The sequence below is a fragment of the Branchiostoma floridae genome, chromosome 9 (assembly GCF_000003815.2).
Source record: "Branchiostoma floridae strain S238N-H82 chromosome 9, Bfl_VNyyK, whole genome shotgun sequence".
Lineage (NCBI taxonomy): Eukaryota > Metazoa > Chordata > Leptocardii > Amphioxiformes > Branchiostomatidae > Branchiostoma > Branchiostoma floridae.
This window is the reverse complement of record NC_049987.1, coordinates 11,132,480-11,157,793: the sequence shown is the minus strand read 5'-3', so window position 1 is coordinate 11,157,793 and position 25,314 is coordinate 11,132,480. Positions and strand designations below refer to the sequence as shown.

At 41.5% G+C, this 25,314-nt stretch overlaps 2 protein-coding genes across 2 annotated transcripts; both read right to left on the bottom strand.

Moving 5' to 3' along the window:
- Positions 1–549: 549 nt before the first annotated feature.
- LOC118422148 (glutamate receptor 2-like) lies at positions 550–12,326 on the bottom strand. The gene is made up of 19 exons (XM_035829665.1): positions 11,654–12,326; positions 10,086–10,238; positions 9,774–9,832; positions 9,049–9,256; positions 8,561–8,698; positions 8,114–8,244; positions 7,826–7,993; positions 7,303–7,470; positions 6,965–7,069; positions 6,613–6,820; positions 6,302–6,444; positions 6,059–6,177; positions 5,756–5,875; positions 4,941–5,068; positions 4,551–4,684; positions 2,560–2,763; positions 1,980–2,140; positions 935–1,115; positions 550–687 (listed from the first exon to the last, which is right to left on the bottom strand). The coding sequence occupies exons 1-19, from the start codon at positions 11,733–11,735 to the stop codon at positions 550–552; spliced, it is 2,748 nt and encodes a 915-aa protein (XP_035685558.1). The 5' UTR covers positions 11,736–12,326.
- A 1,232-nt stretch (positions 12,327–13,558) lies between these two features.
- LOC118422147 (glutamate receptor 2-like) lies at positions 13,559–25,031 on the bottom strand. Its single transcript, XM_035829663.1, has 19 exons — positions 24,888–25,031; positions 22,782–22,934; positions 22,408–22,466; positions 21,734–21,941; positions 21,278–21,415; positions 20,812–20,942; positions 20,037–20,204; positions 19,572–19,739; positions 19,214–19,318; positions 18,856–19,063; positions 18,540–18,682; positions 18,190–18,308; positions 17,870–17,989; positions 16,246–16,373; positions 15,616–15,749; positions 15,168–15,371; positions 14,627–14,787; positions 14,192–14,372; positions 13,559–13,690 (listed from the first exon to the last, which is right to left on the bottom strand). Exons 1-19 carry the CDS (start codon positions 24,967–24,969, stop codon positions 13,559–13,561), a joined length of 2,742 nt encoding a protein of 913 aa, XP_035685556.1. The 5' UTR covers positions 24,970–25,031.
- Between the last annotated feature and the right edge of the window lie 283 nt (positions 25,032–25,314).

The window sequence follows — 25,314 nt, the reverse complement described above, 5'->3', positions numbered from 1 at the left end:
GTGGATGACTAAATCAGTACTTTGTCTTTTGGTATTCTCTGTTATGGTCACACGGAGTATTGGTCTCGAAAGAGATAAACTAGGCAACATGAAGAAGGCTCAACTAGGATCAACACGATGTTCAAAACAAATCAGGTCAATTTCAGTAGCTACATGACGCAAGATAACGCTGCGCTGGGTATCTAGGGATATAAGAAACCATGTATCATCATCATGAAAGTCATAGAGTATTATTTCCTAAATGTGTTTCCTGTCTTGTATATTACCCATCTCCGCTTTGCTGCAATACATCACACCAAACACATTGATGCTGAGTTTGACACGTGTCAAGAGCGCCGTTATGCGGAATAAAAACACATGACAGCATGGCAATATTGCCATTACGATTTTACATTGACTATTTAGGAGCGATCTCTTTACTGCCCCTTCCTTGGAAGATACGTTGCCCTACAATCTTCCATATAAGATATTCCAAATAAACAGTCCATAAAGAATTAGTATAATCTCTGATTCTCAAAATACACTTCTTCTGCAAGGTCAATCTGGAATCTACTCAAGGTCAACGATAAAGACCCGGTTCGTTTGGATGTTTGAAGGATGGACTTTCTCTTTGGCACTGCTTTTCGTCCGGCGAGAGAATATTCTTCTTAAACGTGTCTTCACCGCCTCCTTGACTGTCATGGGCTTCTGAAAAATAAATTATGAGGTATTTCACTATCAGCATCATCAGCAGAATAATCATATGAAATTTGTAAGGACAGTCACGGCAGATATAAGATTTAAAACAAACACCTGAGATAGGCATTGAATTTTTGAGACGTGTTTTAAAAGTTCACTTGTCCTACGACAAAGCTTTTGGTAATTTTAGCTAACAGCAATATGACTTGTAAAGGAACAAGTCAGAAAACGTGCATATAGAATGATATCTCCCTACATGGGGATCCGACTTTTTCACATCTTGGGCGCATGCGTAGATGAATTCACCAATCAGCACGACGAGAGCCAACGCCATGCCCCCATACACCAGCACGAACACACCCAACATGTCCTGTAGTCCGATCACAGAGGATTCCAACACAGTCTGGTCTGTTCCCGAACACTCCTGGCTTTTGATCCTGAACGAGAAAGTAGTAACTGTAATGTTAGTGACCCAGACATTCCTAATACTTGAATATTCTCATCATAAATGGGTGCACAAAGAATCTAACGTGAACGCAACAAACTATAAAATGTGATTGTGTCTTTTTACATTTAAGGCCCCTTCACACTAGAGCAAGAACGAGCCAAAATGCCGCCAGAATGAAAATTCTTTTCTTTTTCTGGGAATTCGTAGTGTTTTCTAGAAATTCACACTGCATTCGAAATATTTGTGCCCGTTCTTTTGGCCGCCTCGAAAGTTTTTGACATGCTAAAAACTTTCGAAAGTTTTTGACATGCTAAAAACTTTCGAAAGTTTTTGACATGCTAAAAACTTTCGAAAGTTTTTGACATGCTAAAAACTTTCGAAAGTTTTTGACATGCTAAAAATTTTCGAATTGCATTTGAAGTGGAGAAATATCGAACGGCATTCAAAGTGTATTCTAACAAGTATTCTAAGGGTATTTCAACTATTATAACAGCAGTATGACCGCATTCTACGGCATTCCAAAATTACTCAAAACATTCTTAGCTCATTCGATGGACAACCGAAACGGCAAGCCACTTCGAATGCTGCCCGAATTTGGCCAAAGGAATATCTGGAATGCAGTGAGACATTCTAGAATACAATACGAATTCCCTGGAATAGAAAAGAATTTTCATTCTGACTGCATTTTGGCTCATTCCTTCTCGTGTGAAGAGGAGTTAAGGTCTATTTGGAATTCCCACCCGAATGGCCCCGAATGTGGCACAAATTATGCAAATACTTCATTCCGGCTGGTTCTGCTTGATTCCTGCTAATTCGGTTTCAGTGTTACTCTGAAGAAGAAAATAATTCCTACCATTTAACGTCCAATTCGTCTACAACTCCGCGTTCTTCTGCACTGACAATAGCTTGGTTGAACTCCACGGTGTACTTGGAGTTTTTAGGGAGAAGCATCCCGTATCCAGTTTGCCAGAACAGCCGTCCAATGGTCTCCAGGTCACAGGGCTGACGACTAGCCTGCAGATTCCAAGAAACGAAAACAAACTCGTAATCATCAGCTTTTCTTTAAGATAATGTAATTTTTAACATGAACATGAAACAACTTGACAAAAGTCGGATGGAATATTCTTTGAATTTGTGTTGGGGCAGACGAGAAAATGTGGCACTGCACTCAAGTTTGTAACGTATTTTGACAGTGCCACAACAGTGTACAGACAGAAGGCAAATGATATTCATTTACCTCCCCAACCGAAGTCAGGTACCCATTTTTACATGTAGGCGGAGTTAGGAAAGTCGTGTTAAGTGCCTTTCCCCTAGGGCATAACGTTCGGGGTACAGTGAGTATCGAGGCCGGCACCTCTAGGCTCCGCGCCCAACACCCATCACACACGACGCTACACAAGACGCCACAATATTTCCAACACAACATAACTTACCACATAATCCAGTTCAGCACTGTCAGCGAACAGCGCATATCTCTCCTGACGCATCTTGTCCAGACCCTCCTGTAGGTTATCCACAAGGACTGACTCTTCATTGGCCTGCATGACGACTCCCAATGACTGGTACGGTTCGGTTGTAGTGGTCTTGAAGGACACCCACGTCGCGTAGGTTCTTATTGTACCGTATTTGATTTCCGTCTAAAGATGCATTGAAATGAAACATTAATCAAAATGGCAATTATTCCAAGGTTATACCATGTGCGATTAATATTAACCTCCTCCACTGGCCTCTCTGTGGGCATTAGAGTATTAGCTATTGGGGTAGGGTTGTGACGGGGACGGTTCATATGCCGGGAAAGGAATATAAAGGACGTAGATGAAGGTTAGACATCCAAATATAGAAATACGTCAAGGTTAGACATCCAGGTAAAAAGATACTCATTCAAAGTCATATCCAGTTGCTTAAGTAACGGCTTTTTGGCGTCTATATAGGCTAGATTAGGAAGCTGTTCTCTAAGTTTTCATTCTACACTCGGCACAAAAAGTTTGGAATATCAACTTTGGTATGTCATATTTCCGTTATTTATGCATCAATTTCAATGTATTATATATCAATAGAAAGCTTGTGTGATTTTCTTTCCAATGGTATCAAACTTATCTTGATTGTAAACACATGAAACGAGTACAAGACCTGCTTACATGAGTGGGTCACGAAAAAAAAGTGCCCAAATTCCCCTGCTTCTGTTCAACACTGTATCGCCCTGTTGATATTGGCCCGTGTGTCACTGGTTCAATCAATCCTTTTTTCACCTCACATTTGTTATACGGAACATACAAGGTTTTAGCACACTTAGAGTAGAGTATATCCCTTTCGATAGTCGGATGGACATCAAAGCGCAGATGCAGCAAGGAGAACCGCACGCTGACACGACAAGAGTAACTTTCGGCATTTGGTGGTGGAGGCAGCGTCATGGTGTGGGGCGGTATAACCGCCATAGGAAAAACAAGACTCGTCATCATTCCAGGCACCTTCAATGTGGTGAGATATAGGGACACCATCCTCCATCCAATAACAATATCCTACCTCTTCAATATTGGACCAAATGCCATTCTGCAAGATTACAACACCAGTCCACACAGAGAAAGGACCATTGGATGCTGGAGTACAGTCTTAGGGAATAGCCTTCCTATGGCTTATGGCTATGCTAGCACTCGATTGATCACCTTTTGCCATGGTTCAGATTTTTTGCTTGAATAAAGAGTAGCAGTAGCTTTGATTGACATGTCCTGTTTATTCAACTTGCCTTCATTCACAAGTCAATACCGACGGAAGAAAATGAGCAGCATGGAGTGATTGACTTTAGTAGGGTAATTTCGGCACTTTATCTTTAGGACCCCCTGTACGTAAGCAGGTCTGGTGCTCGTTCCATGAATTTACACTCATAAGATACTCTCTTCAGATATGCTAAAAAGAAACTTGGATGTTCTGTATACCAAACGTTAGGTGAAAAAGGGATTGATTGAATCATTGTCACCCGCGGCCATAACAACCGGACGATACAGTTTTGAACAAAAACGGGGGGATTTGGGCACTTTTTTTTCGTGACCCACTCACGTTAGCAGGCCTAGTGTATGTTCCGTGAGTTAACAATCATAATGAGTTTCATACCATTGGAAAGAAAATCATACAAGCTTTCTATTGATATATAATATATTGAAATTGATGCAGAAACAGCAAAAATATGATCAACCGAAGTTGATATTCCAAACTTTTTGTGCTGAGTGTATTTGCATTGTTCAACGGCTAATAAGGACAGATCTTGTGATCAATACTATAAGCATGTACATTCAGTTGCCATATCATATAGGATATGCAAATAGAATGGTAGCACTTACATGTATTTATGATCAAAAACAGCAGTGTAGCTTCAGCTATAGCTAGGTACCCTTCCTACTAGTAGGTAGTGCTCATTGTTTGGGCATACCTGTGCAAGAAGGTCCTCTGGAGAACTGATGGAGTTATCCACGTTCCTGACGGTCAGGAAAGCAGCCAGGTTGGCGGTGTAAGTAGAGATGGCCACAAGGATGCCGATTCCCCAGAAGAAGGCAGAAACTCGACCTGCCAGGAAAACAAATTTTCAGGAAAAAGAATTACGTCCACGTCATACTACGTCTCTTACTACAGTATTAGAATTACGTCTACGTCATACAAAGTATGAGATATTTCACTAAGCACTTATCATTGACTTCTTTGGCAAAAAAAATTACGAGAAAAGAGAAAGAAAATGATTTACGCAAAAGGATGATTGAAAGAAAAGATGCCTTACAAATACAGCAAACGAGATTAAATCCTCTATTGGCAACGAACGTCATACCTGATAATGACCTCGGCAGGAACTCCGGACCCAGCTGAACCAGAGCCACGAATGACTGCCACACAGCCTCCCAGAAACCTGTCTCCTTGTCGTCATCTTCTTCTGCAGGTTCCTCACTTTCCTCGTCCCTGTTATGTGTAAGATAAACAATCAGCTAGGTCAAAGCTCTGCGGAGTGATAAAACAGTGATCTACATACCCTTTTAATCAATATTCTGTGGTTAAGGGAGAGTATGGGAGCCCAGGTAAACTAACTAACTATATAAGATGTTAGCCAGGCTTATAAATCAGTGCCGAACCAATTAAAATGCAAACGCTGTTATCCGAGCGATGATTATGGCTGATGTGTCAATTAGCACTACCACCAAAAACTACATGCATGTATTAGCAATATGGCCCAAGAGGTCCTTTAGTTCGAATCCTGCTGTGCCACTCATCTTGTGTCCTTGGGCAAGGCATTTTACACGACTTTCCTCACCTGACTCGGGTGAAAATGAGTACCTCGCAATGGCTTATGGCAGTGGTAGGCCCTAGTGGCAGTGGAAGCCCTTAGGGGCATGTTCGGACATGACGAACCCTCTTACACGAGTCAGGGGTAGGAGGAACCCCTTGCATCCTTGGTCGGAAATCCTCCTAAGAGACGGAAACTCAAAATAACAAACCTGCATCTGCTGGGGCCGTCTTACACGTGACACGCACTTCTTTTCCTTATGAGACATATATACCTATTCATAACCACATCAACTGTCACAATCAAGATAAACTCTCTACACTCATATTTTTCGTGGCTATTGATTAAATGAGGATAAAACTTACATGTTCTTTGTTACTAAATTGGCAAGCCCTTGAAAGAGTCCCACCGCCAAGGCTGTCAACAAGATGGTGGCCCACAGTTCTCCCTCGAATGGGCTGATAAAGCCCCATGTATTTGAAGTCCTGGAAATTATCATGATTAAAATGTAGATAGGTATAGCAAAATAGAAAATGCGGTGCTAGTTCACTTTCTTTCTAGTATGAGAAGGGAACATTTATGTTCTGTTGACATATTAGAGTTATCGTATTTCCATCTTGACTATCTTTGATATTATAAGTACAAATGGTACAGAGAACTCCATGTACCTTGAACTTGCTTTCTGCATGGCGAGGGTAATTCCGTTGTCATAATACGGAAGTGTGAAGTCAGCAACCGCTTGTCTTTCTGACGTAATAGACATAATGGCCACGGCCATGTCGGCTTTCTGTGAAATATGTACAGTTTTAGAATTAGAAGCTTATGTCATAACTCAGAGGTAGAAAGTGCAGTGGATGTATATGCCGTAGACACAAATGTTAGTAATTTCTATTTACAGTCGGATGCCTCACCCCATCCACTACATCGCCGACCAGTCCGCTCCATTTTCCTGTTTTCGAGTTGTAGATGCCGTACTGTCCATCCTCGACTACGTAGTACTCGTACTCGAAGCCAAGTTCACTGGATAGCCAAGAGAACAGCTCCATACAAAACCCTACAGAAAACATGACAATTCTACATGTATTTGTAAACATTAGGAATATCAAAACTAGCAATGACTAATTACATGGTTAAATGTTTCATGGTTAAATGGGAGTAGAATAACCCATGAGGTTCTATCTTATTGCATCAGAAGATGAGCACAAAAACTAGACGGACTGACCCTGGAATCTGTCGTTCCCCGTCACGTTGTTCCCGTCTCTATCGACGTCTGATATTTCCACGAAGCCGTCCGCAGCGATGGTGACAACCCGCAGGGTTTTGTTGGTCAGGTCGGAGATGTACGGAACGACTGTAGTTGCCCCACCCGCGAATCTTATATCTGCGTCAGAGTGAATGTTTAGCCCAGCCGAGAGGTTCCACGTACCGACCTGGGATAATGCACTCATTTACTAGAAGGAACAAGCATCCGACAAAAAATATCTCAAAGGTAACCCACTGACGTATCGAAGTTGTACTGAACATTGAAAACTTTGTACATGGAAATCGTAATAGATAAGTAAGTAGATTCTCACGTTTTGCCATCCGTCGCTTTTCAAACTAACGATGTTGTACTCTGCATCCAAGCGGGCTGCCGCCGAGTCGAAGCGGATATTACCGGTCACCCCATCTGTGTTCACCTGCAAAATTACACCATAACACCTTTTCAGAAATTATTCTTTTTATTACTTTTGACGGTAACTTGCTGTAGCTGTTTAATGCAGAACGCTAATCCCGAATGATCTGCAAATATATTTAGTCTTTAATTAATGAAAATGAAGAGGGGCATGGTACTGAATCATCAATGATTGTATTTCTGCCAGAAATTCACGACAATAATCTGTCACTCGTGAAGAAATATATATTTTTATACCTGTTTCAGATACTGCAGCATTGTCTCCCCGTCTGCCCAAGGCTGTGATTCACTTCCATCGCAGCCACAGTCCAGAGGCTGGGGTGTCACCGTGATGCCGTCTTCCTGAAGGTTCCTCAACGCTTTGGCGAGAGCCAGGACCGCATCCGCCCATCTGGCTGTATAAGGCTGCGGTAATATAAAACTAAGGACTTAAAGGTTTCACAGCTTTCATATTTGAATTCCTGTCGACGAAATATTATTTTTAACCCTTGTCCTACTGAGAATGTTTTTGCCAAGTTAACTCCCGAAATATAAGCTGGTTGATTAATTATACTGGTAACATACTGGCAAAACTTTAATTATTCTGTGATGCTGCTACAGATTTACTTCCTCAATTGATGTTGTTTGCTGCGCGCAATGCGGTATGCCGCTTTTAAGTGAGAAATGCCCCCAACCCTGTATCTGATACTGAACCACATACCGGCATCACATGTGCATCCGAATACACACGGGCTCAGCAGGACATAAACACTTCACTTACCCCTATTTCCGCAACTCCTGCGCCCGGGTACACCGCTAGATCGGCCGCGCTCCACTTTGCCATGAAGTCCTCACTGAGGGCTCCATTTGTAGACAGAGGTTTTGGCCCCAGTAGACCTTGGAGGTAGTCCGGCACGGTGACTGTCCCATTGCTCGTATCAAAAAGATCCTGGGATATACATTGTAAAATAGTCCCAACACTTTGACCACATAGTGGCACGGTTTGTGTCAACGATGTTGAGTGATAATAAACAACCTTGAAATCAAAGAAAGATAAAGTAAAACTCACACTTGCATAGCTGGTTATCCCATCGCTGACCACCCAGGCCCAGCCTGCTCCGGTCATGTCCATGTTGCTGGCTTCTCGTACGATCTCAGCTGCGTATGATGCCAGGCAGTGGAGGACAATGATGCGGGCTCCTACGCAGCGGTAAGTAGATACATTGTTCATTATCAACGGTTTGCCTTGGACTGGAAACTGGGGTAATGCTGTAGGGGTTGTTTTATTGGTTGATATGCTCTTAGCTCTTGAACTCCGAATCGCGATGCTCTTATTTGAGACCTTCAAGATGTTTGCTGCTTTGCTGTGTGCCTGCAAAGCTGGTGTGTTACGCAGAAGGGCAATGATACCGGATATGTAGATACATATAAAGATGTTTTTTTGTGAAATTAAGATAAAATTATTAATGCGAATACTTTCCTTTATAAAACTTAGAAAAGAGTATTCAATATGCACCTGTGTCTTTGATGACTCTCAGCTGTGACTGCACCTCAATGTCTGCAGCATTCTCTGTCGGGTCGAACGACTGTATGGTGTGGATCCGCCATCTGTTCTGGCCTGCGATGAGTTGAAAATCCACTAGGCCATGTAGCCCTAGGACAACATCGTATATATTGATATGGTAAGTATTATAGAATATGCGCAAAGGTAGATGTTTCTAAACACCATGGTACTTAAGTGCGCGTTGTTCTTATAGGATATTTAGCATTGTATTCACAACACTAACAGCTATCTAGGTGTGCAAAGGTCCGGTGTGACAGATCGTTCAATGTATCAAGACAAACTACTGCCGCACGACGTACCTAGCAAAGTCGGCGTGTAACACCAAAGGGCTGTTATACTTGCTTTACAGATGAAGAAACAGTCAGATTGCACATATTTGAGAGTGGAAGGTTGAAATGTATGTTAATCGCCCAAAAATAGCTGTTCAGTGAATATCATACCGTAGTCATCGTTAGAGACAAAGATGCTCATCTGGTCCCAACTGAAATGCTCCAACAGGTCTATGAGAGCCCTGCTGAGCACGCTGTCTGGCCAGGAGATGCGGACCAGCTGGGGGTAATGCTGGGCGTTCCCTAGGGTGGGGTCTGTCGCCTCAGGAGCGATCTGGGGCAGGGATATCCCGGTACTCACGGGGCTGGTGGCCTTAACCTGTGAGAGGTTAAACAATGAGATTATATCACAGTACTTAATCCAAATAAACTTGATGGATAAGTAGTACTTGATAGTGATGCGATATAAATTTTACAATTATTCGCCAAATTACTCAAGAAACTGGAAATGATTTTGGAAATGTTCACACCTTTCCGATACCATCCGGTATCTTTCGTCAGTGACACTGCACTGCAGTCTAACCTTCATCGACGTTTTATGATTATTCTTCATAAGTTTTTAAGGACCGTCGACCGGTCAGCAGGTAAGTACGTAGGCGTTCAGGACGGTCCTTATTAATCAAACACTTTCGTGAACGTCAATCACACTTCGATGTGCAACACAGGTTGACAAATGATTTGGCTGTGGTCGGACATGCTTTTGCAATGAAAATATGCTTAATTTTCCGAAGCATGAAAAACATATTCTACCAACGAGTAAATCAATAACAAATTACTGTTTTGAACATGATCACAATAATTAAATTTTCGATACTGAGGAAAGTATGACGTCTCACCTGTGACGACAGGGTCGGTCCAATAACAGCCACAACGCCTTGTGATGCCTGGAAGCATTCTACAAAGGACATGTACATGTTGTAAGTTTTGGGGTGCAATGGCAAACGTCAAGACTTTTAATTTTTCTAATTGAAATATGCATGTAGAATGTATTGATACGGCATCTATATATCATAATTTATCCTAGATAATCCTCTAATGCTTGTTATTAATAAAGCATAGATTAGTTGTCTGTCCCTAAGCAAAAAGCTCATATTAAACACTGCAAGCATGGTTAAAACTAGGATTGATGGTAGCAAGATTTTACTTACCATGTTGGATCATGTCCAAGAAAGCGAGGGATGTTGTCGTGTTCTCGATGTACTCAAGAACGACTCCGGGAATGAGGTTATTCTCGTTCACATGCTCCACAGCAATCTTCAGGGCAGACGAAGCGGCAGGAAAGGCTGAATCAGATAACGCGCCTGTGGGAATTACATAGTATTGTTAGTAGAATATTGTCAGGTAAACTGGTGTGTCAATATAAAGCATTTTCTGGACAGTACATCTATGGCATGACTTTGTTGGGACCTATAATATCTAACGAAGCCACTGGCATTTGTGTTGGTGATCTTGAATATTGTTAAAACCGGTATCAATTACACCCTCCCGCTATTCGTGCGGTATGACATGCGTGCAAAGATCGTTTTAAATCGGGACCTAGAAGAGTCCAAATTAACTTATTGACGACTCAAAATGACCGCAATGTTTTTTCCGAGATTTCTGTTTAGGGATTTTTTTAGAAAATGCCTTCGGTTTTGAATTATTGGTAATTAAGTGTAAAAAGTGCCATTTCATATATATTTTCGACTGTAACTTTGCTTGAAATCAAAAATGAAAAAAAATTCCCAGAAAGTCTATTTTCGTCATAGGTGACGAAAAATATAAGAATCGAGAATTTTCGATGACACATGCGGCCAATCTTATCAAGAGCTTGGTCAAATTAAAGGCATTCCTGTCAGAAAATGATCGTCTTTTTAAGCATTATCGAAACAAAACAGTTATTCAAATTCAAACGGCAAGATTAAAATTATCTAAAATTGCTAAATCTAATCTTATTTTGAAAACAATTCCTTGTCAAAACATTTTTTTTTATTTTCAAATATTTTACGGGTCGCCAAAAGTAGGCCTCCTGTAACCCGATACTCTGTTGAACGCGCATAGCAACGGGAAAGAATAACCTATCAAACCGACCGCCGTGCAGCTTGGTTCTGTACCCTTTCAAGTTTATCCTTGTCTTTCTTTGTATACGGATCCCATACTGTTGCAGCATATTCAAGGTTAGGTCTTACAAGTGACGTGTATGCAAGTGTATGTCTGTTTAGCCTTGGTTGTTATTTTGTTATCATGGACACCCCACTTCAGCCCAGTTGTTAACGTAACACCCAGGTATGGGTGGCTTTTTGTGGTTGCTAATGTCTGACCACAAAACAGGTAAAGGGACACATTTGGTGTGCGTTAGTTCGTGATGCACATCAGTCAGCTAGGAGCCCCAAATTTACAATGCATAAGCCTCAATTTAACACTAGTCTACAAAGTAAATATCAACACCATAGCATGTCCAGAACCAAATCTAATTAAAAAAAAACATTCTGTTGTAGTACCAAGTTCAACACACTGGGACCCCAAATCGTCCTATTTTTTGTATATAGCGACATAACTCCGTCCTACCCACTAACCAAAGACTATTGCAAGGCGTCCAGCAGCTCTTGAGATACTAGTAAGCCCCCACACGTCATTTGCTGTAAAAAGAAGTATACCAAAAACAGTACTTCCATATTCATGGAACACAAAAAAACCCCATCCCCAATACCCTGAAAAAGAACACAAGAAAACTCACCAAACCGTACGGTAGTACTCGCCGTTGCCAACGATGCTGCAGCAACTAGTAGAGAGGCAGCATTGCAAATTCCAGTCACCATTTTGATAGTTTGCCTGGGGCGTTCGAAAATAAAATTGTTCCCGATAAAATTTCGTGTTTCTCCTCTTCTTTGATGCTCGCAGCCCTTAATCTCTGAGTACCAGTGCCTTTACTGCATCAGGGAGCCTGAGGTAACATGAACAGCCACGACGAATGCAGGTCTAATCTCGCTACTTATACCCTTTCCTCGTCTCCGGCGTTTTCCAGCGACTGGAAGTAATAGTTGTGTTAGAGACTAACCGATAAGGTATGTAACGTTACACCTCAGAAGAAGTTACGTGGTCACTGGTCCGACAGGTTTAGCTAGAAAGGGTCACGTGATTTATCAAGACGACATACAACTAACTCTGGTGTCGCAGATTGTGTCCAATGGATTGTTTAATCGTGTAATCGTCAGGCAGTGTAATCGTGACTAAATCCATTCAGAAGGCAGACGTCCAGTTGCGGGATTATGGCATTATTTAAGAAGTTCAGAACGCCAAGAAAACAAAAGTAGTCGTCTATATTCACTTCTGTTTGTAATTAGCACATTCAAGACGTATATCGCTATTGTTTGGGTAGGGTGCGCTACATGTATCTGCCCATGTTTGAAGGGTGAATGACTAAGGCCACAGCAAGTAAATTTTATGGATGACATCCTCTGCAGACTGCAAAAATAGTGCGATAGGGCGAAAGAAAAACAAGATGGGTAAAAAAAACAAGATGGCTAAATTTTAAAAGATAGGCACATAAAGTTGTGATGACTGTTGTAAAAATAATTAAAAGGACAAAACATGGTATCAGAGCCAACACGGCATTCATTCCTGTATTTAAGACATGTACTGGTGTGGTAAAAGTGACACTAGTGTGGTAGACTGGCATCACCATCAGAGTTGGTAACCATACTCATGGCTTCCATATTGGTGTCACTTTTACGACTATCCAATAAGTTTCATTTTTACAACTACAGCCCTGGGTACCTCGCAAGTGTCACTTCTACAAGTACAATATATTTGCTCATTTTGGTACTTTATTATCATGTTGAAGATTCCTGCAGAATAAAAAAATTCTTGTTTTTTTTTCTGAAATCAGGCGAAAATTAATGCGCGCGGATGTCATCCATAAAATTTACTTGCTGTGGCCTAAATCAGTGCTCTGTCTTTCGGAATTCTCTATTATGGTTACTCGGAGTATTGGCCTCAAAGGGATAAACTAGGCAACACGAAAAAGGCTCAGCTGGGATCAACACAATGTTCAAAACAAATTTGGTCTATTTTTAATTTTTTTTAAATTAATAGCTACGTGATGACAGGCAACGCTACCCTCGGTATCTAGGGAAAATTGAAACCATATAAGTCATAGAATATCATTTCATCTATGTTGTATATTGCCCTCTATTATATTCTCTTCGCGCGATCGCTGCAACACATCACACCAAAAGCACTGACGCCTAGTTCAATAAATTTCAAGAGCATCCCTATGCGGATCACAAACACACGACAGCATGGTAATATTGCCAGTGCGATTTTACATTGGCTTTTTAGGAGTTACTTCTAGTAGTCAATAGAATAAACGCTGTACTGAATTAATTTTACAAATGACAGAATGTCGAGAAAATGTTTCCAAACCTCTTAAATCTAAGGAACTGTGAATTTTGTGACAAAAGATGAATACACAGAGCACGATATGGCAATGAAAATAACTCCTGTACTGTCCCTTTATCGGAAGATACGTTTCCCTACAACAATACCTTCAATATAAGATATTCCAAATAACAGTCCATAAAAAAATATTATTCTCTGATTCTGATTCTGACACACGACTTCTGCAAGGTCAATCTGGAATCTACTCAAGGTCAACGATAAAGGCCCGGTTCGTTTGGATGTTTGAAGGATGGACTATGTCGCTGCTTTTCTTCTGACGAGAGAATATTCTTCTCAGACGTATCTTCGCTGCCTCCGTGACTGTCAACGGCTTCTGCAAAATAAGTTTTGAGATGTTTCATTTGTAGCATCATCATCAGAATATATGAAATGTGTCACGGCAAACCAAAGATCAGCAAAGGATAGTCACGGCAAACCACAGGATAGTCACTACAAATACAGGAGTTGATATAAAATCTGAAAAAGGGATTGAATTTTAGAGACTTCTTTTTAAAAGCATACTTGTCCTGCGTTGGTAATGAAATATAAGTGACTGTCTGTCATTGCCAAATTTTCAGCAAGCAGGGGAGGGGAGGGGGATTAATCCTCGCGAGTCTCGGGTCTAGTCTCGTGATCTCGCGAGACTAGCTATTAGGCCACACCATGATCAAGGTGTACTGAGAAGATACCGAAAATTTGGAGGTATGTGTTTTACGTGTTTTCAAGAGTCACTGAAGAATTATTCTATTGAGTTACCATAATGATTCCAGCTGACAGCAATATGACAGTAAAGGAACAACTATGAAAATGTTTATATAGAATGATATCTTCCTACATGTGGATCCGACTTCTTCACATCTTGGTTACAGGAGTGGATGAATTCAGCAATCAGCACGACGAGAGCCAACGCCATGCCCCCATACACCAGCACGAACACACCCAACATGTCCTGTAGTCCGATCACAGAGGATTCCAACACAGTCTGGTCTGTTCCCGAACACTCCTGGCTTTTGATCCTGAACGAGAAAATTAAGTAATTAAGTAAGATGACAGGATCCTTACTTTTTCTCTTAGCCTATTCATCTCCGTGTAAATTGGGGCCTATTTGAAGTGCAAATTAAAGATCTACATTGTGAATCTATAAGGCACGACGTTGCCTCAGTAATTTTGTTCAAGCAAAACATTCTCTTGGGGACATATTCCTTTGCGGAACGGAGCAAACTATAAGATATGTGTCTTTTTACCTTTACTCTGAAGAAAAAATGCCTACCATTTAACGTCCAATTCGTCTACTACTCCGCGTTCTTCTGCACTGACAATAGCTTGGTTGAACTCCACGGTGTACTTGGAGTTTTTAGGGAGAAGCATCCCGTACCCAGTTTGCCAAAACAGCCGTCCAATGGTCTCCAGGTCACAGGGCTGACGACTAGCCTGCAGATCCCAAGAGAGCAAAACAAGATGTAACAGACACACAAACTCATGACCATCCGTCAGTCTCACTAATAGTGTAATTTTCAATACAACATCAACATCAAGCAGAAACAAATGTAATGTACAGGTCAGGTGGAATTTTTAAAACTTGTTCTGGGGCAGACGAGGACAATGTGGCACTCCACTGAAGTTTGTGAATTATTTAAACATACAGACAGAAGATAAAGGTACCCATTTTTTTACACCTGTGAGGAGCGAGGAAAGTCAGGGCACAGTAAGTATCAAACCGGAAACCTCTAGGTTCTAAGCCTAACACTCTACAAGTTACGCTACACACGACGCCACTGTCATGCTGTGGGTGGAATATTTCTAAAACTTACCGCATAGTCCAGTTCTGCACTGTCAGTGAACAGCGCATATTTCTCCTGACGCATCTTGTCCAGACCCCCCTGTAGGTTATCCACAAGGACTGAATCTTCGTTGGCCTTCATGATCACTCCCAATGACTGGTACGGTTCAGTTGTAGTGGTCTTGAAGGACACCCACGTCGCGTAGGTTCTTATTGTACCGTATTTGATTTCTGTCTAACGATGCAACAAAATGAAATATTTTGAATATCAAGTTCTGTAGGGTTATGCCATGTGCGATTATGATGTTATCCTCTAATTTGCCAAAGACCTATCCAACGCACAGCTTTTCAGGCCAGATCATGAGATCAATACTTGCATGTCACACAGGATATGCAAATGTACTTATGTTTTTAGGAAAAAAAAGCACTACAGCTAGGTAGCTTTGCTGTCTGTATTACTAGGTAGAGTTTGGTCATACTTGTGAAAGGAGATCCTCGGCAGAACTGATGGAGTTATCTACGTTCCTGACGGTCAGGAAAGCAGCCAGGTTGGCGGTGTAAGTAGAGATGGCCACAAGGATGCCGATTCCCCAGAAGAAGGCAGAAACACGACCTGTAAGGGAAACATCCAATTGATGAAAACAATAGCACCTACGTCATACAAAGCATAATATATTACACAATGTACACATCGTTTGCTTCCTTTACAAGGAATTATACCCCCACAAAAATGAAACTACTCAAAAGAAAAAAAAGAGTTGGAAAAAAGTCCTTCCCGCAACAAATAATGTATAATATAATAGGTCGCGCCCATCTCCGTTTCTGTAGCCCAGGGCTACACAGCTTTAGTAGTGTTGTGTGTTGACTTATGTACAATACTCTTTACCAAATGACTCTTAGACAGAGGAAGCAGCAGGGACCATTCTCAAGTCTTTGATCATGACTCGGTCGGGAATAGAACTCATACCCTACCAACAGCAAGGAGAAAACTCCACACAATCGGCCATAAGAGTCTCTATTAACCATATCTAATTTAGCATAACAGACTACTATGAAAATATTTGTGCTATCATACCGATTGATTCCTCCATCGACAACGAACGTCATACCTGATAATGACCTCGGCAGGAACTCCGGACCCAGCTGAACCAGAGCCACGAATGACTGCCACACAGCCTCCCAGAAACCTGTCTCCTTGTCGTCATCTTCCTTTGCAGGTTCCTCGCTTTCCTCGTCCCTGTTAATTATGTGCAAGATGAACAATCGCTGATTATGTCCATTTCAAGTCGTGAGAGGGTCAGCAATCGGTTGGAAATCAGTCAGGAGTGATTCGGCTGTCTGCGGCTAGAGGTCGGAATTGTTGGGAATAGGTTAGTTAGCATTCGGGAAACAGTCGGGAATAAGTCATTTATTGGTCGGGAGATGGTTAGGACATGTTCGGGACATGTTCGGCGCCAAAAGATAGGCGTGGCCTAATAAAACTGGTAAGACTGCTCCCGAACACCAGCCGACCTGAGTCGGCTAAGGGTCGGCTGGTGTTCGAAAGCTAAATTCGGCTATGTGTAACCTAGGCTTAAAAACCCTCAAGCACCCGACCTTTTTTTGTGACTAAAATGGCCGAGTGGGGTCCAAAAGGACCCCAAAATGTTTTGTTCATAAAATCTCAGTTCCAATTCCTTTCGGTGATCATTGTACATACATGGCTTCGTCAATGTAAGAGGAATATTTTGACATGTTAACGTGTTGCTAATTCCACCTCATTATCATAATGTATGCAAAAGATCAGATGGACCATGTTTTGCACTAAACCTATTCTGACCAGAGAGGGGAATTTGTCAAAAAAACAAATTTATCATTATTTGGGGTTGCCATGGCAACGGAATTCTGACAGGCATATTTTTGCAAAAAAATTCCAATTTCGATTTAAACAAGGTTTTCTTGGTAAAACATGCTTGTTTTCTTACAACAATAAAATTCTATGAAGTTCAATGCTATTTTCATGATTCAAAATTTATAATTTATGCTAATTTCATGACGTCATTAGTCAAAGTCCAAGATGGCCGCCCTTATAAGCTAAATGACGTCATAATGTCGTCATATTATATGGTGATGACACAGAAGTTTTTAGGAGGATTTAGTTTTACATGTTTATTATCCCCTGAAAGTTTGGTGGTGATAGGATAAGTGGTTAGGGAGTTAGACTCAAAACTTTGTTTCAAAAGCTGCACTTTTTGGCTGGGGGTCCATTTGGACCCCAGACGGACTGATCACGGACTTTCTTTATAGCTTCCACAGTATTGTACCAATCTTCATAAAAACTTAGGAGAAGGTATAGAAGATATTGGCTAACAAAGTCACGGAAGGAATTTTTCTTCAGATCAAAAATGTTCAAATGGTACTTCAAAATTTACGCCTGGGGTCCAAATGGACCCCACTCGGGTGTTTGAGGGTTAAGTCAAAGCTCAGCGGAGTGATACAACAGTGTCCTGCATGCCATCATAATGAGTTCACCTCGGATAAGGGAGAGTATACGTATGGGAGCCCCGGGATAGTAACTTAGATGGTAGCCAGGCTTATATAAACAGTTTTGAACCAATGATAACACGAAAATAGTCGCCCCGCCCTTAACTATACTACTATCATGGCTAAAATATTTCAATTAGCAATAAAGATGTACCTAATTTCTTTAATTGTACATTTCGTGGCATTTGATCAAATGAGAATAATACTTACATGTTCTTTGTTGCCAAATTTGCAACGCCTTGAAAGAGCCCCACTGCCAAGGCTGTCAACAAGATGGTGGCCCACAGTTCTCCCTCGAATGGACTGATAAAGCCCCATGTATTTGAAGTCCTGGAAATTATCAATGATTATCTAAACGTAGATCAATTTACAAATGGCCATGCTAGTTTACTCCAAATACTTCCTTTTTATATGATCATGATGAGAAAGCATTTCTGTTTTGTTAACATATTGAAAGTCGTCGTAGAATAATGCTATTTCCATCTTTACCATCTTCAAATCATACAAATTGTATATCGATCTCCATGTACCTTGAGCTTGCTTTCTGCATGGCGAGGGTAATTCCGTTGTCATAATATGGAAGTGTGAAGTCAGCAATCGCTTGTCGTTCTGACGTAATGGACATAATGGCCACGGCCATGTCGGCTTTCTGTAAAATATATACAGTATAAATGTATACATAAGGAATGCTTGTGTTATACCTGACATTTTATAAAGACGAAGTAGAAATTGTCATGGAATGTAGTTTATTCGAGTCCAGTAGACTCAGATGTTTGTCATTGCTATCTTAGGTCATCTTCAGGGGAGAAAATGGATTCCATGCTGACAGATTTTATAGACGAATCTCTTGTCATCATCAAGACTAAAAGAATTGTCTCACCCCATCCACTACATCGCCGACCAGTCCGGTCCATTTTCCTGTTTCCGAGTTGTAGATGCCGTATTGTCCGTCCTCGACTTCGTAGTACTCGTACTTAAACCCAAGCTCGGTGGACAACCACGATAACAGGTCCATACAAAACCCTACAGAAAACATGACAATTCTACATGTATTTGCAAACAATAGGAATAAGTATCAAAACTAACAACGGCTGATGAAATCGCCAAATGTCTCAAATGAGCGTATGATAACCCTTTGAGGTTCTATCTTATTGTATAACGTTAAGAAGATCAGCACAAAAATTAGCCGGACTGACCCTGGAATCTATCGTTCCCCGTCACGTTGTTCCCGTCTCTATCGACGTCTGATATTTCCACGAAGCCGTCCGCAGCGATGGTTACAACCCGCAGGGTTTTGTTGGTCAAGTCGGAGATGTACGGAACGACTGTAGTTGCCCCACCCGCGAATCTTATATCTGCGTCAGAGTGAATGTTTAGCCCAGCCGAGAGGTTCCACGTGCCGACCTGGGATGATACAGTCAGTTAACGTGGAACGAACAGAAGGAACGACCATCTCAAAAGTAAAGTTCACACACTCTCGAAGTTGGACTGAACAATGAAAACTACATGTACATGAAAATCGTAATGAATTTAGATCAATAAGTAAATTCTCACGTTTTGCCATCCGTCGCTTTTCAAACTAACGATGTTGTACTGTGCATCCACGCGAGCTGCCGCCGAGTCGAAGCGGATATAACCGGTCACCCCATCTGTCTCCACCTAAAAATTGCATTACTTGAAATTTACACCTTGGCAGGACACACATGATCCTTTGTCAAGTTAATTTTTATGTTAAGTTGTTGGATTTTGTAGTTGTTTATTACAGTGCGTAAACCCCAGAATTATGTACACATTGTTTCTGAGCATTTAATTAAAAGGAAGTCGGAAATTACAATTGATTATTGATTGTTTCGGCCAGGAATTCAAAGCAATTTTCCCTGAATGTAAGGAAAAGATATATTGGAAATTCTACTTGTTTCAGATACTGCAGCATTGTCTCCCCGTCTGCCCAAGGCTGGGATTCACTTCCATCGCAGCCACAGTCCAGAGGCTGGGGGGTCACTGTGATGCCGTCATCCTGAAGGTTTCTTAACGCTTTGGCGAGAGCCAGGACCGCATCCGCCCATCTGGCTGTATAAGGCTGCGGGAAGATCACACTAAGGACTTAAAGGTTTTGCAGCTATCATATTTGAATTCCTGTTGACGAAATATTATTTTTAACCCTTGTTCTGCTGAGCATTTTTTTTTGCAAAATTAGCTATACTGTATAGTAAAACTGGTTGATTAATTATACTGTATAGTAAAATTTTTCTGTGATGCTGCTACAGATTTACTTTCCCAATTGATGTGGTTTGCTGCACATATGTACATACAGGCATCATATATGTACATCCGTATACATGCGGGCTCATCAGCAGGACATAAACACTTCGTTTACCCCTATATCCGCAACTCCTGCGCCCGGGTACACCGCTGGATCGGCCGCCCTCCACTTTGTCATGAAGTCCTCACCGAGGGCTCCATTGGTAGACAGTGCAATCGGCCCCAGCAGACCCTGGAGGTAGTCCGGCACGGTGACTGTACCGTTGATCGTACCATAAAGATCCTGTGATATAATGTAAAAAAGACCAAACCTTTTGACAAAATGGTGGCTGCACTGTTTGTGTAGATGTTGAGTGATGTAACAACGTTAGAAATAACACAAAGAAGTAGAGTTCCACAACTCCATACCTTCGCCAAATGATTTTAACCCTTACAATTTGTATATTAATTACGTTTTCATTGGTTTTGCAAATAAGGGGATCATATGCATAATTTATACTACTTGATCGTCTCCTCCACCCAAATAAAAGACGTATACAGTCGGCTCCTGTCATGATACCCAAAATATCAAAGTCTGACACTAAACCTGCCCCTGCAGTTCCAAAGCAATCCGCTAGGGGGGCACAAACCTTTACCACTTACTCTTGGCCATTGCTATTTACATCTCAAAAATCATGACCACAGCATGTCCAGAACTCGAGATATCAAACCCGGATGTTCCACTGCAGTATCGTAGCATACCGCTCGGGGGGCCCAAAATTTAATCGTTTCCAGGCCTTATCAAGACCTTCCCACATACTAAATAACAATACAATCCATCCTGGTAATCTTGTGTTATGCTGGTCTTTTACAAATTAAACACGCACACAAACTCAAAAAGTGACACTCACACTTGCATAGCTGGTAATCCCATCGCTGACCACCCAGGCCCAGCCTGCTCCGGTCATGTCCATGGTGCTGGCTTCTCGAACGATCTCAGCTGCGTATGATGCCAGGCAGTGGAGGACAATAATGCGGGCTCCTGCGCAGCGGTAAGTAGATACACTGTTAACCATGAACAGTTTGCCTTGGAGTGTAAACTGTGGTAATGCTGTAGGGTTGTTTTTATCAGTTGATATATGCTATAAGCTCATGATTCTTCTAATCGCGATATTCTTTATCTGAGACCTTCAAGATTCAACTATGTTTGCTGCTGCGCCGCGTGCAGGTGTGTTACGCAGAAGGGCGATTATACCGGCTACATAGTTACAGATGCCTTAATGCTTTATGTAATAAGTAGATGCTAAATTAAGATACAGTGCGTTAACTTTCAGTTCAGTATATAAGAACTTAGAAAGGAGTGTTGGTAATCTGCACCTGTGTCTTTGATGACTCTCAGCTGTGACTGCACCTCAATGTCTGCAGCATTTTCTGTCGGGTCGAACGACTGTATGGTGTGGATCCGCCATCCGTTCTGGCCTGCGATGAGCTGAAAGTCCACCAGGCCATGTAACCCTAGGGCAGAACACCTTATATAATGATATGATAAATATCATAGGATATGCTCAAAGGCAGATGATTTCAAACACCATGGTACCCAAGTGCGCTTTGTTCTTATAGAATATTTAGCATGGTATACTATTCACAACGCTAACGGCTAGCTAGATGTGCAAAGGTTAGGTGTGACAGGTCGTTTAATATATCAAGACCAATTGTTGCCGAACACCGAAGGGCAGCTATACTGGATATACAGATGCAGTCAAGTTGCACATATTAGATGGTTGAAATGTATGTTGCTCACCCAAGAAAAGGTCTATCAAACGAGTGTCGTACCGTAGTCGTCGTTAGAGACAAAGATGCTCATCTGGTCCCAACTGAAGTGCTCCAACAGGTCGATGAGAGCCCTGCTGAGCACGCTGTCTGGCCAGGAGATGCGGATCAACTGTGGGTAATGCTGGGCGTTTCCTAAGGTGGGGTCTGCCGCCTCAGGAGCGATCTGGGGCAGGGACAGTCCGGTACTCACGGGGCTGGTGGCCTTCACCTGTGAGAGGTTAAGCATAGAGCACAGTATATAATCTAAATAAGCTTGATGGATAAGTGGCACTAATGAGTGATGCAATAGAAATTTTATGATTATTCGCCAAATAGTCACTACTCATTAGACAAGCAACTGGATATGAATTTAGAAATGGTCAGGTGTTTCAGATAATACCGTTATCTTTCGTCAGTGACACTGCAGTGTTATCTTCATCGAAGTTTTATAATGATTATTCTTTAAAGCTTTTAAGGTTTCAAAGAACACTTCGTTGTGCAATACTATGTTACAGGATAAACACTGTTTTGGCCGTGGCCAGATATGCAACCACAATGTAAATCTACCAATTCTACCGAAGAAGGAAAAACACATTTGTAACGGCGTCGACGAATAAATCACTGTTTTGAACATGATCACAGATCACAATACTAGTAGTAAGAATCACGATACTGAGGAAAGTCTAACGTCTCACCTGTGACGAAAGAATCGGCCCCATAACAGCCACAACGCCTTGTGATGCCTGGAAGCATTCTACAATGGACATGTTGCAAAATTTTTCGGTGCAATGGCAAACGTCAAGTATATTCATTTTTCTAGTTAAAGCATACATACGGATCTGATTAACTTTACATTATCAATCAATTCTACATACCCGCTAACGCTTGTAAAGCAAATATTACGTGTCTGCCCCTAAACAAAAGAAAATATCAAAACCTGCAATCATTGTTAACACCGCTAATCACTTATTTACTTTGGTCAAGCTCCCGCCCGAGCCGGCTAGATAAGCTTGAATGTTGTCTCCACTCCTCCCTATCTATCTTTTACACCACTAATGATTTAACTAACCATGTTGGATCATGTCCAAGAAAGCGAGGGATGTTGTTGTGTTCTCGATGTACTCAAGAACGACACCGGGAATGAGGTTATTCTCGTTCACATACTCCACAGCAATCTTCAGGGCGGACGAAGCGGCAGGAAAGGCTGAATCAGATAACGCACCTGTGGGATGTACACAGTGGCGTTACACACGACAGGAAACTGGAGTATCGCCAGGTAAACTGGGGCATTTAAGGTAAACTTAGTTATCGTCAGACAACCTTCAGTATCATCGGATAACCCTGAGTATCGTCTGCTAAACTGGAGCATTGCCAGGTAAACTGGAGTATCGTCAAGTAACCTTGAGCATCGTCAGGTAAATTTGATTCTCGTCAAATAAACTGGAGTATTGTCAGGTAAACTGGAGAATCATTAGGTAAACATGAGTATCGTCAATTAACCCTGAGTATCGTCTGCTAACCTTAAGTATCGTGTGGTAATTATAACCTAGAGTCTCGCCTGGCGACTTATAGTATCATCGAGTAATCTGGAGTATCACCAAGCAATCTGGAGTATCGTCAGGTAACCTGGACCTAGAGTATCGTCTGGTGACCGTTAGAGTATCGCCAAGTAATCTGGAGTATTGTCGGTAACCTGAAGTATCGCCAGGTAATCTTGAGTATCGTCATGTAACCCGGAATATCGTCACATGAATCTATTTTTGGTCACGAGCCTTTTATTTATTCTGCAGCCTTGATCTCAAGTCAACCAAGCTAAAGATAATATCTACGCACGGCTTACCAAAAATTATTATAAACTCTTCGCGCTAGTCAGTTATAAGACTCGTAAAGTTATCTCTATTACAGGTATCAAATTGAAAAGTGCACAGGTGCGGAGAAAAAAAGTCACGGTAAAATGTAAACAAAAGGAAAGCTTATCGGACCAATCACGATCTAATTAACTAATGCGGTTACCAGGTGGGCCAACCCCCAGGACACACAGCCTAGAAAAGTCCAAAATACAGCATTTCTCTCAGAAAAATGCCATATCTGCTTTAAAGTTCATTACTTCTAGATGAAAATTTACATATTTGCTGCCAATAAGGTCATCTTTAAGAATATTAAACAAGTTTTTGCTAGAATTTAAACTTCATGAGATTTTTCACTTGTTTCTTGAGCCAACACCTTACCGCGGCACTGGAATGGGGTCAGTGCGCGAAAGCGCTGTCAACAAACTGCGCGCTGCATTTTTGAAATCTTTGCCTGGGGATGTTCCACATATGGTAATGATTTAATTCACATAAAAAAAGTAGGACCACATTCAGCTTAACATATGAGCAAAATGTTTTTTAGAACAACCTGTTCTTGACTTAGACATCGAAAAATATACTTTTTAAAATCACAAAAATAACTTTAAATTGGAATTTTTTCAAATAAAAACTATTTCAAGAAAAAGTATATATATATTTCTACGTAAAATTTGAGTTACGCTGAAATAAAATACCGTTTTGGAGTCTTATTCCAGTCATTATATCTTTTTTCAATCAAAAAGGGACAGACATTATGTTCGCTCATACTGCGTCGCTAATCACTCACCTACAAACTTGTCTACATCTTATTCGAGCGCCCAATCCCTTCCTTCCTACTACCTCGATCTCTGCATTTCCTAACAAACTTAGTTTGCTAAGATACGGAAAAAAGTTTATATACTGAACGCATGATCTGTCACTTGTGTAACGTGTTACGTACCGACAAAAATTGTGATTTGTTTTTAAGCTGCCAAATGATGCGCATCCGCATCAGCCAGCTAGGATCTAGAATTTACACTGCTTAAGCCTCAATTTAACACTAATCTACCAAGTAAAAATCAACACCATAGTATGTCTAGGACCAAATTTATTTGACAAAACATGCTGTTGCAGTACCAAGTTCAGCACACTGACCCCAAATCGACCTACACCGACACATAATCCCGCCCTACCCACCAACCAAAAACCATTGCAACCGTCCAGGGGATCTTAAGATAAACCCTCATACGTCATTCGCAGTATACAAAAAAAACAAAAAAACATCTTAATAAAAAACAAAAACACATCCCCAATACCCTGAACATAAAAAAGGAAATAAGAAAACTCACCAAACCGTACGGTAGTACTCGCCGTTACCAACGATGCTGCAGTGACCAGTATAAAGACAGCATTGCAAAGTCCAGTCACCATTTCGATAGCTTGCCTGCGGCTTTTGAAATCAACTTGTCCCCGATAAAATATGGCCAATCTGTGGTGTTTCCCCTCTCCTATAGACCTACCCTCTCCCTTGTGATTATCACAGTCCTTAATCTATCGGTATCGGTATAGCTTTACTGCATCAGGGAGCCCAGGTAACATGAACTGCACGACAGATGCAGGTCTAATCTCTCTACCTATACTCTATTCTCGTCTCCTCGCAACTTCCACGGCTTGGCAGCCTGTCTATGGATCCAGGGCGTATACAAACAATGAGTCAATCTTTCAGCGTGAGCCTAGGTGATACCCGTATCAGTTCTTCAGATATCTGTTACCGAC

Excerpts from the sequence above, each read along its gene's own strand:
- LOC118422148 (XM_035829665.1), bottom strand. The coding sequence starts at position 11,735 with ATGGTGACTGGAATTTGCAATGCTGCCTCTCTACTAGTTGCTGCAGCA. Across the intron at positions 7,994-8,113 it reads GGATAACCAGCTATGCAAGT|GATCTTTTTGATACGAGCAA; the intron begins GTGAGTTTTACT and ends TGTATATCCCAG. Across the intron at positions 5,069-5,755 it reads AATTTAGTAACAAAGAACAT|GGACGAGGAAAGTGAGGAAC; the intron begins GTAAGTTTTATC and ends TACACATAACAG.
- LOC118422147 (XM_035829663.1), bottom strand. The coding sequence starts at position 24,969 with ATGGTGACTGGACTTTGCAATGCTGTCTTTATACTGGTCACTGCAGCA. Across the intron at positions 20,205-20,811 it reads GGATTACCAGCTATGCAAGT|GATCTTTATGGTACGATCAA; the intron begins GTGAGTGTCACT and ends ATTATATCACAG. Across the intron at positions 15,372-15,615 it reads CCGAGGATCTCCTTTCACAA|ACAGAAATCAAATACGGTAC; the intron begins GTATGACCAAAC and ends TTGCATCGTTAG.